This window comes from Sorex fumeus, unplaced genomic scaffold (genome assembly GCF_029834395.1).
Source record: "Sorex fumeus unplaced genomic scaffold, SorFum_2.1 ptg000018l, whole genome shotgun sequence".
Lineage (NCBI taxonomy): Eukaryota > Metazoa > Chordata > Mammalia > Eulipotyphla > Soricidae > Sorex > Sorex fumeus.
Window position 1 is genome coordinate 30,500,960 of NW_026606075.1, and position 11,879 is coordinate 30,512,838.

At 46.6% G+C, this 11,879-nt stretch overlaps 1 protein-coding gene and 1 non-coding gene across 2 annotated transcripts in view; both read right to left on the bottom strand.

Annotated features, from left to right (window-relative positions):
• Positions 1-8,690, bottom strand: part of SLC30A5 (solute carrier family 30 member 5) — a 33,068-nt gene extending 24,378 nt beyond the window's left edge. Inside the window, exons 1-2 of the mRNA XM_056112664.1 lie at positions 8,355-8,690; positions 142-264 (exon numbers count right to left, since the gene is read on the bottom strand). Coding sequence (XP_055968639.1) covers positions 142-264; positions 8,355-8,455 — 224 coding nt within the window. The 5' untranslated portion in view covers positions 8,456-8,690. The remainder of the gene's footprint in view (positions 1-141; positions 265-8,354) is intronic.
• Positions 8,691-11,167: 2,477 nt separating this feature from the next.
• Positions 11,168-11,272, bottom strand: LOC130021931 (U6 spliceosomal RNA). The gene has a single exon (XR_008792257.1). It is a non-coding gene; the product is annotated as a U6 spliceosomal RNA (small nuclear RNA).
• Positions 11,273-11,879: the final 607 nt, after the last annotated feature.

Below are 11,879 nucleotides of genomic sequence, written 5' to 3' on the forward strand. Positions count from 1 at the left end.
AAAAACCGTACATATTCATGTCAGGCTTTGCAATAAACAGAGTAAAATAGTCTATGCAATATTTCCTAATGATATTCTGGTCAAACAGGATTATCAAAAAAACAAAATAAGAAACAGTCAAAGGAAAAAAATCATACTTACCCAAGTTTTGATATAAAAATAAATTGAACAATGTGAACTACTTTTAGGAGATCATATGATTCAAAAAGTCCAACAGCCTTCAAAAATTTGGTGAGGCATAGCAACACAATATATATCGTTAACCTGAAAAGTAAAAAACAAGCTTCAGTATCAGTAAAACCCCAAGGAACTCTGTAATACTCCCCCCCCCTTAATTATACAGGTAATAGAAACCATAAACTCATACAAATAAAGATGAAACAATACTAAAGCCCTCATCATCCACACAACTACTGTTAACACCTTAGCATATACATTTCAGATTATTATTTCCTTTTTTTTTCTTTTTGTGTCACACCCAGCGATGCTCAGGGGTCTGCACTCAGGAATTACTCCTGGCAATGCTTGGAGGACCATATGGGATACCAGGAATCGAATCCAGATCAGCTGCATGCCAGGCAAATGCCCTACCTTCTGTACTACCACTCCGGCCCCCAGACTGTTACTTTCAAGGTACACAAATGTATACATTACACAGCCTCTTACAAGATTAAGAACATAACAACAACAGCAAAACAGGGCTAGGGAGACAGTGTCGAGGTCAGGGATTGCCAGTACTACTGGGCAAGGTCTGAAGCAGTGCCCAGCACTACAGGGGCCCCAGCACTCTGCACGGTCTTGTCCTAGCCGTGGCTGTCAGGCCTGCTTGCCAGAGTACTGCTGGGTACGGCACGCAGGCCCGAAAGTACTGCTCGGAAGGGCCCCTACCAAAACCAACCTCTGAAAAAACAAAAAAGTATATGTGTGTGTGTGTGTGTGTGTGTGTGTGTGTGTGTTGGGGGGAGGAACAAAAAAAAATGGTATTCCCAAAGAGATAAAAAAAAAAAAAAAAAGAACCCAGAAACCATGGGCTAGAGCACACGACTGGCAGGTGTCAAGCACCAAGTGTGATCCCAGCACTGCACTCCCTGTCCTAACTCAGCTCTCAACATTGCCAGGTGCACCCCCTATTAGAAAGGTGAAAATAAAAATGAACTTTATGATGAATCTAGAGGGCTATAGTCCAGAAGTATGAGTTCAAAGTACGGGTGCGCAACGCATACATCGGTGGCCAAGGGCCACCTCCCCAAACTCAGGTGGCCAATTGCGATGGACGAAGAAAGAGGCTGGTAATCAGTGATCGTTTATTCATTTTTTCACAGCATTAGTTATGTAGAATTCGTGAAGGGCGGGGCGGGGTACATATAGGTGGGGTTGAACATTACCATCACCAACATCCTGTTGTTTGTTGATTGCCTCGAGCAGGCCCCAGTAACGTCTCCTTCTATGTCTCCTTTGTTCTAACCCTGAGATTTTTTTTTTTTAAGTGCCATATCAAAGCTCATTCAGGGTTAGGAGAATGAGACCCATCATTGTTACTGGTATTGGGCATATTGGGTACGCCACAGGGAGTTTGCCAGACTCTGCCGTGTGGACAGGTTACATTGGGGTTGAACACAATCCTAGCAATAAACAGACGTAAATACCCTCCTTCAGGAGAAGTTCATCTAGGAGATCAACTCAAGGACAAAAATCCCATCTGGGGGTCTCGCACTCTAGATTACTAGGAGATGTGCTCAAGGTGGGATTCCATCTAAGGTCTACTGGTTTCTCCTTTCCTAAACTAGTAATCTATTTAAACAATCATATTCAATTTACTTTTTACTAATATTTCTAGTCATTTTGTATGAATACAGTAAGAGATATATTAAGCTAAGGAAGTGGCTCTTCCTGGGGCTATCTTGCTGTATTTCCCAGACGACGGTCCTCAGGCCAAGGTAGTCTTTCCTAACCCCAGCAGAGTCCTTGTTCAGTTATTTCTTTGGGTCATGAAAGAGTTTGCGCTATGACCATGCTCTTAACTTATTATACTTCATTTGGCACTTGGCCCTTTTCCGATGCCAGGGTAGCTTACAGTTTGCCCCGGGCCCATCTAAGTCCCTCACTGGTACCCTCCTTTTGGGAGTGTTAGGAAGTAAGGGTAACTGAGACTTAAGTCAGGTAAATAAGATGCATGCCCAGGAGTAAATATTATCCGGAGTCCATGTTACAAAGGCATAGCATGAACTGTCTTCCTGTGTCTATACAAAAAGGACAATGCTAAACCATGCAAAGGATATAAAGGAAAGAGAAAATCAATATAGGATTAGGAGTGTGTGATCCTGATCAAATTGGGTGTGCCTTAGGAGCATCTGAGGGATGTATCTCAATAAACTAACCTCCCTGCGTGAGGCGCAAGGATAAACCAAAGTTATCCAACACGAGGCTTCCTCTTCCTCTGCTTTGCTCAGTAACTGCAGTGAGGGCTGTGGCGGAAATGCCAACTGACAACACCCCTAGCCTGGAAAGGCTCTGGAATTAAAAGTGCCCCATAAAGGGAGCTGGAAAAATGGAGGCTTGTTCACACATCATGCAGTAACTAGAAGCACAGATTCCCATCAGTACAAACCAGGCAATCAGGAGATATGAGGCTCAGCCTCAGGAAAGGTCCAGAGCAAGACAACGAGGAAAGAGGGCTAAAGCACTGAACTACAAGCATGGAGGCTTAAGGAAGCTTCCTTTCTTACTGCAGATCCTCTCTTCTCTCATTTAATCCCAATATTCCAAAAGCAAGACTTCAGATACCACAGCGGGTAGGGCGTTTGCCTTGCACACGGCTGACCTGAGTTTGATTCCCAGCATCCCATATGGTCCCCTGAGCACCGCCAGGAGTAATTCCTGAGTGCAGAGCCAGGAATAACCCCTGTGTATTGCCAGGTGTGACCCCCCAAAAAGCAAAAAATTAAAAAAAAAAAGCAAGACTTCAATCTCCTGGCCAAAGAACTTAGAGAAACTAACTCGGGGAGAAATCCCAATACAGCGGTCTTCTAACTAGATTTTTGAATATGAATATGAATATGGATGAGTAATCAATCCGTATTGTTTTTCTGGAGTGTGGGGGTGGCACATCCAGTTTTCAGGGTGTGATGTATAGGGATCACTCCCAATGGTGCTAGGGACTGAATTCAGGTTTTCTGTAAGCAAAGCACATGCACCAACTATTTTATTTATTTCCCTATCCCTGGAAAAATAATCCCTTAAGTCTACTAGGTTCAGAGAGATAATACAGTGGGAACGGCACTTGCCCTTGACCGGGGTTCAATCCCTGGAATCCCATATGGTTCCTTGAACCTGCCAGGAGTAAGCCCTGAGCACTGCAAAAAAACTGTGTGGCCAAAAACTGCATACTAAACAAAGAAAAATAATAAAAATTGAAAAAGTAACAAAGATGGTAGAGAATAGTATAAAAAAATACAAAAGACCATAATATTCTGAGAAAAGAATTACGCATCTCTGAAAAAAATCAGGCTGCCATCAAAAGAAAAGTACTTCTCTTACAAGCGTTAGGCCTTGAGTTCACGGACCCACATGACCAGTCAACCCACAACCCAGTGGGTGATCCAAAGGTACACACACTGCAACTAAGTCTGTATAACCCCGGTCACTGCAACACAAAGAGGAAAGGGACAGAGGAGAGATAATGTAAGAGTCCTTAAAAAAAAAAAAGCAAAGGAGGCTGGCTGGGAACCGGCTCACTGGGTTGGAGTGCAGGAGGTACCCTGAGTTTGATCCCCCGCAACACAGTCTTCCAGCACTGCACTTCGAGGAGTGACCCTGGAACACTAAGCAGAGTGAGAGTGGTCCCTGGGGGTGAGGCAAAAAAGAAAAAAAAAAAAAACAAAGAAAGAGGAAGAAAGGAATTGCCAAAGGAAAAACTAGAAAATAGGGACGAAATGCTGGTTTTTTTGTTTTTAAAGTTTTTGGGCCACAACCGGCAATGCTCAGGGGTCTGGCTCTGTGCTCAAAATCACTCCTGGCAGTTTTCAGGGAACTATATGGGATACTGAGAATTGAAACTCAAGTCAAGTGCCCTATGCTGGACTATCACTCCTGTCCCCATATTTTTTTTTTTAGATTAGTAATATTTGTGTTTGTTTTCTTTTGAGGCCAAATCTGAAGTTGCTTAGGGTTTACCCTTAGCTCTGCACTTAGATCATTCCTGGTAGTGTTCCAGGGACTATATGAGATGCCAGGGACTGAACCCAGGTCATCTGCTTGCAAGGCAAGTGCCCTACCTGCCGTACTATCACTGCAGCCCCTAGACCAGGAGAAATAAAAATCACAACACTTTAGGAATCCTTGGTCGTGACAAAGAGCCTTGAGCATAGCCCAGGGGCCATTTCTTCAAACATTCCTTGCTCACCTACTCAGTGCCAGGTGGCATGTCCCTGAGGGAGTGCCACCTGTGCCTGAGGGAGGCATGAGACAAACAGCTTCCTTACTAGTAAAATTTATTTTTACTTTTTTTTTTAACTTTTCGGGTCACACCTGGCGATGCTCAGGGGTTACTCCTGGCTTTGCACTCAGGAATCACTCCTGGGGGTGCTCAGGGGACCATATGGGATGCTGGGCATCGAACCCGGGTCAGCTGTGTGGCTGTGTGCAAGGCAAAGGCCCTACCTGCTGTGCTATCACTCCAGCCGCTATTTTTACATTTTTAAAAAACGCCGAGACTATCTAACAAAGCTGTCTGTTTTATAACAAGTCTGATGATGAAAACTGGTTCAGGCAGGGGGGCGGGGGGGTAAAGTCAAAGAATCCAGGTTCTTAGATGGTCTCACCGAGAAGCTGGATATACACCAGCAGCCTCTGGTTTCTTCTATGTGAGAAAACACTCGTACTTGTTTAAAGCTCTCCTGGCTTGGTAACTTAACAATTAAACCCATTTCTGGGAACTGTCCATAACTCTGAACACTGTACTTAGTCGAGAGAGAGCCTGCCCACAATGAGTCTGAGGTTTCAGAAAAGATAGGTAACAGAAAAACATCTACGTGGGCCAGGTAAGTAACAGTTCTAAAAAACACGACAGTGTACACAGCTAATTGTAACTAGGCAAGTGAAGGTGACCCTCTGAGTCTATAGGAGTGTCAAGGCCAGGGAAGGGTATTTCATAGGACACGAAGCAGCATATACAAATTAACACCTAGGAAAGAGCCTTTGGAGAAATAACAGTGTTTAAGCCCAGTTTACTAAATGAATCCTCATAACAACTGAGAAATCAGCACGATTATTTATAAATCAGTAAATTATACAGTTCTTTTTGTTTTGGGGCCATACCCGGCAATGCTCAGGGGTTGCTTCTGGCTCTGCACTCCGGAACTACTCCTGGCATGCTAGGGGGACCACATGGGACGCTGCAGACTGAATCCGGGTTAGCCATGTGCAGGGCGACCCCCTACCTGCTGTACTCTCACTCTGGTCTCAAATTATATACTTCTTAAGCATTAACAATATATAGTTATTTCTAAATAATTCTCGTTTGGCACTTCAATGGCACAACTTGGTCCTACAGAATCATTACTTAACGATAACAATACAGTTATGATCTTTCTTTCCCCATTTTCAATGTTTAGAAAGCAGATCAGGGGCCAGAGAAAGAGCTCAACACGCTGAATATGAATGCTTTTCATGCTGGAGGTGTGGATTTGATCCCTGTCCATGGTCCCCAGCACAACTGTCAGTGAGTTCTGAGCCAGGAGTAGTCCCCAACCCCTCCATCTCCCCTCCACTCCACTGAGCACCATCGGGGTGGATCAAAAATACTGAACTTTTCCCCTCACAAAAACGCAAAAGCAGAGATTACAGGGACCAGGGGGATAAAGTAGTGGTTAAGGGACTGGAGAGATATAGCAGGTAAGGTGCTCGCTTTGCACAGAGATGACCGAGTTCAAACTCCAGCTGTGCTGGGGATCATGGACATCCCATATGATTCCTCGAATACCACCAGGAGTAATTCCTGAGTGCAGAGCCAGGAGCAACCGCTGAGCATCACTGGGTGTGACCCGCTCCACAAAAACAAAACAAAACAAAACAAACAAAAAATAAAAACAGGGATTAAGGTGCTTGCTTTAGACGTGGCTGATCCTGGTTAGATCTTGGCACAGTGTCTGGTTCCCAGGGCACTGCCAGGAGTGATCCCTGAGCAGAGCCAGGAATAAGCCCTGAACACAGAGCCAGGAGCACTGCTGTAAAACAAACAAAAAAGCAGATATTACAAAAGTCATCCTTGAGCAGCTGGTTGATGAAAATGTTGATTTATTTTTATCTTCAGGGCTTACTAATTTATACACTGTGTTTGGGTCATTCAAACCTGCTTCTTGGATTTTTGCCTTCTGCAGCAGCTCACAGTTCTCTGATTAAAGGCAACAAAACAATATGTATAATTCAAGTCTGACTGAGTGAATAGATACTTCATGTTGTATTAAGGTAAGAGGCTTGACGGATGGGGTCTGGGTAACAGACCCCATTATGAGGTGTGCGACTGTGGGAAAATGTACTGAGGAAATCACAAGCTTAGTGTGTAACACTGTCCTAAAAATTTATTGAGATACTATACTCAAAGCACCTGGAACACAGGTATTTAGTAAATATTGGCTTGTCACCCTCTGCCCTTTCCTGTAAAGAGGACTTACAGTAGCCGAAACAGAAACACTTCAAAACAATTCTTATTTGTGTACTCAGGCAAACACACACACACACACACACACAATCTATAATTAAAGAATTTTTAGATTAGAGTTTATTGCAGATACACCTTTTCCCCCCCCTTTCCCTTTTTTGGTTTTTGGGCCACACCCTGAAGTACTCAGCACTTACTTCTGGCTCTATGTTTAGGGATCACTCAGGGCGGGGGACAAGATGGGAGTGCCAGGGATTGCATCGAGGTTAGCAGCATGCCAGGCAAGCACCCTGCCCGCTGTACTCTCTCTCCAACCCCACTATTTGATTTTTAACCTCGGAAGGACAATTCTTGGCCTCCTGAAATCTCTTCAAAGTGCAATCAGCACTAGGGCAGGGGAGAGAGTACAACTCAGCATCTGCTTGGATTGTGGGAGGCCCAGGTTCTATCCCTTCTAACAGAGGTTCCTCCCCCCCACACACCCCTAGGAACAGACCCACCCTCAAGCACTGGTCTGAGCACCCCCACCCTAAAATCATGGGGTGTGGCTGCCCCAAACTGAAACAATTCTACCAGCCCCTCATTTAATTCCATCTGCCAATGACAAGCGCAACTCTGGAATCCAATACTGCAAGTTCACAGGCAAGGTGCAGCAGCACCCCCTTTATCTGGCTGCCCTGACTGGTCACATACTGTCCATTCCCAGAACCATTTAAGCGCTATACATCACGCCCCCCCTTTCCCCCTAGAGACTTGTACTTGCTGGGAACACGGGAAGCCACTTGTAAGATCTGTGGTTATCGACTCCAGATAACCACATTTATTACTGATCCGATACAGCTAATCTACCGTCCATAGTCCTTTTTTGTCAACTGAGCTAGTCCTCTCCTTTATAGCAAGTTTGTTTCCTCTACTGCCAAGTCGGGAGGGGGCAGAGTCGCTTTTCCCTGTCACAGTAAAAGGTAACTGACATGGCTCGTTACTCACCACGTTACGTTGCTAACATCAAAACTAAAAAATGCCCCCACGCACAGATCAGAAAACGAAATTCTGTCTCCAAGAACGCGTTGATTTCCCTGGTCCCAGCAGTCGGTGCGCTCTCCGCCCTCCCACGAGAGGGTGGGAATCTTCTTCCCTCCAGTTGCAGGGCAACGCGCTTCCGACCCCCAAACCCACCCAGGATAATGGAACGCGAGACCCAAGCCAGAGAACGCCGGCCGGGCCAAAGCCAAGGCCGGGCAGGGGGCCTCCCCGCTCCCACCAGCGCTGCTCGCGCGGCGTGGGTCTCTGCCCACTGGACCCGACCCGCAGTGGCCGCGCGCGAGCGGGACCCCCGAGAGGCGGCTGGCTTCCAACGCACTTCTTAAAGATCAGGACTGCTACTGGCACCGCGTGCGTGGTTGGGGCGGGAGGTGCGGGGACCGGGGCGCGCACGTCTCGCCAGCAGGAAGGCCAGCCAAGCGAGGGGGTGGCGGCGCGCGGAGGGTCATCCCCGACTCCACCCGGCCGGCGCCCCCTGCTCCGAGGCACGCCGCGGGACGTCAGGGGTCTGGAGGAGCCACTGCACGAGGGCCAGAGCGAGGACCCTCGGGGGTCCCGGGCGGCCCCGCACACCAGCCGCGGGGCCGGGGGCAGGGCGCGCCGGTCCCGTGCGCCCGGGCTGGGGCTCCCGGCGCGAGTGCGACCGGTCCCTTACCGAGCGCTGGGCACGTCCACCGGTCCGAGGCCGCCGCCGCCGCCGCCGCCGCCGCCCCCGGCGGGGCCAGCGAGCACGTCCCCGCCGTATTTCTGTTCCATCCCGGGGCTCAGGGGCCGCCGCCGCTGTCCCCGCCGCGGGGAGGACGCATGTCTGGCGCTGCCGCGGACCAGCGGGCGCAGGCGCTTCACTCCCCCATGGCAGCGCGGCCGTCCCGGGCTCGGGCTCCCAGTCCCCGGCGCGGCGCGGGCGCTAGGCCGCGGGCAGTTCCGGTAGCGCCGGCTCCCCCAGGGCCGCACCGCGGCGGACGTTGCCAGGCCACGTCACCGGCCCAGCAGCCCCACACCCCGGGGCCGGCTGCGCCTGCGCACGGCCCGGCCCGCGCCGCCTTGGCCCCGCCCGCCGAGGGGCGGGGCCGGGAGGGAGCGAACCTTGGCCCTCCAGGGGCGGCCCTCCTGCACCTGTCCCTGCAGCGCCCCCTGTAGGCTGTCTGGGATGCAGTGGGCGCGGCGGAGGGGAGTATGGGAAAGGCACAACGTGCGATTGAATTTATTTTATTTGATTTTACTTCTATTTTTTTAATTTTAATTTAATTTCCCCCATGTGTTTATTTTTTTAATTAAATCACAGTGACATACAGAGTTGTTCCTGATTGGATTTCAGTCATGTAATGTTCCAACATCCATCCCTTCATCCCGTGTACAAATCCCACCACCAATGCTCCCAGTCTCTCTCTCTTTCTCTCTCTCTCTCTCTTTCTCTCTCTGAATTCAAAGTTGACTGGATTTGGGAGGATTTTTGTTTGCTTGGGTTTTTCTGGCGGGGGGAGAGGTGAAAGATCACACCTGGTAGTTCTCAGGGCTTACTCCTCTGCACTCAAGGATCACGCCTGTCAGCGTCAGGGGTGAACCATGTGAGGTGCCGGTTGGCCTTGTGCAAGGAAAGTATCTCACCTGCTGTAGAATCTCTCCACTCCTAAAATTGACTGTTAAACTGTGCTGCTTAATCCTGGTACATCTGCAAAATTAGGCCAGGGAGGATTAACCTACTAGGGTCATTTTTCTAAAAACATTTAATACTACTTGCTAAAACATTAGGAAGCAGCTCTTGGGTCTGTCTTGGTTTAAATATCAGCTCTGCCACCTAGTAATTGTGTCATCTTACTGCAACTTTTCAAATTTAATTAATTTAGTTTTTTTGGGGGGGTGGCCACACCCAGCATTGTTCAGGTACTGATTCTGGGCTTGTGCTCAGGGCTGACCCCTGGCCCTGCTTGAGGGACCATACACTGAGTGTGTATTTGTGTGTGTGTGTGAGGGGGGGCAAATCAGAGTGGGTGTCCCAAAAGACAAGCACCTATTCCCTGTACCATCTCTTCACTTGCTGAACTTTAACATCTTATCTGTCAACTGAGTTATAATATTCATATGAGGAGGCGGATGGGAGAATATTACAGATTAATATGTGACAAGTTAATATGTAACTGGTATGTAGAAAACAAATGTTAGCTATTTTTATTACCCTGGGAAATTTGGAGGCTGGAATTTTCAAAATAAAAGTGGTGTTCTGATCAGTGAAAAGTATGATTAATTTACAATACGTTTTTTAATATACACAAAGAGTCTCAGTAACAAAAGAACAATCTCTCTCTGTTGGGACTTCGTAATCTGTTGGGGAAATATTTAGTAGTTGGAAAGCAAGGTATGTTTGCCGTATTACACATGAAAGGCACAGATGTTAAGGTTTCCTAAATAAGGTGTGAAGTGGGTTTAACTGGAAAGGACTTGCTAAGAAAAAACTCTGACTTAGAACATGGATACAGTTTTGGATGTGGGAGAAAAGGCATTGTGGGAAGACATATTCTGTGTTTCCTGTGTCAAACACAGGCATTAAAGGCTAAAATTACAGGACTGGAGAGATAGTACAGGGGTTAAAGTGCTTGTCTTGCACACAGTGAGACTCTGTTTAATCCCTGCCACCACATATGGTCCTCTGAACATCACCAGGATTGATTCTGAAGTGCAGTTCTGTAAGTCCTAAGCACTGCCAGGTGTGGTCCAAACACACACACACACACACACACTTTTTTTTTTCTGCCTTTTCGAATCACACCCAACACAGGGGTTACTCCTGGTTCATGCACAGGAATTACTCCTGATGGTGCTCGGGGATGGGACCATATGGGATGCTAGGAATCAAACCCGAGTTGGCCTGTGCTAGCAAACAGCCTACCTGCTGTGCTATTGCTGCAGTTTCCCAGTCAATCACTCTTTTCTTTCTTTCTTTCTTTCTTTCTTTCTTTCTTTCTTTCTTTCTTTCTTTCTTTTCTTTTTGGGTCACACCTAGCAATGTACAGGGGTTACTCCTGGATTTGCACTCAGGAATTACTCCTGGCAGTGCTCAGGGGACCATATGGGATGCTGGGAATCTAACCCGGGTTGGCCGAATGCAAGGCAAATGCCCTACCTGCTGTGCTATTGCTCCAGCCCCCCAAACACAATTTAAAAAAGTAAATTCATTGAAATGAATGCTTTACTTTTTCCTTTTAAAAATTTTTTTGGGGTTATACCTGGTGGCATTCATGGTTTACTCCCAGTTCAGTACTCAGGGATAAATCCTGGCAGCACTCAGGGGACCAAATGTGGTGCCAAGATTGAATCTGTGTCAACTACATGCAAGACAAGAGCCCTGTCCATTGTACCATCTCTCCAGACCCTAAAATAGTGTTATTTAAAGAAACATAAAGAAGTGTGAAGGGAGAGAAGATAAGATCAATATGTGTTCAAGAGAGAACATGGACTTCTCTGGAGGGAAAAAGCCAATTTTTCCCCACAACTTTGCTTGTCATTCTTATGCAAGGACTATGCTAATCTTTTCTGTATCATTCCAATTTTAGTGTGTTTGTATTGCCAAAGCAAGTACCAGTATTAATTTTATTTTTTTAGGCCACATATGGCAATGTTCAAGGATTACTCCTGGTTCTGCACTCGGGAATCACTCCTGGAAGTACTCAGGGGACATGTGGCGTGCAGGAGATTGAACTCAGGTTGGCCAGCTGTATGCAAAGCAAGCACCTTACCCACTGTGTTGTTTCTCCAGGCCCCAGAAGAAAGTTTTTTAAGCGATATATGTATATGCATACATTTTACTATTTGAGGTAAATAATGCAGTCATACTTGTATTGAAATTTTATATCAAAACATTTCATTGAAGTGATATTGCTTTACAATATTACATAGTTTTCAGTTGTAGGGTTATCTTAAATTTATTTTTTTATAAAGATTCTATGGTTTACAAAGTTGTTCATCATAGAGTTTTTTTCAGGCGTACAATGTTTAAACACCAATTCCACCATCAATATCCCGCTCCCTCTATCAATGTTGCCAGGTTCCCTCCCAACCCCCAGTCTGTCCCCTTGGCACCCATATTGCAGAGTTATTTTATATTACTTGCTCTAACAAAACTTAAAGGACCAGCAAATAGAATTATTAGAAAACAAATCAATAAAGTCAGTTTGTGATGACT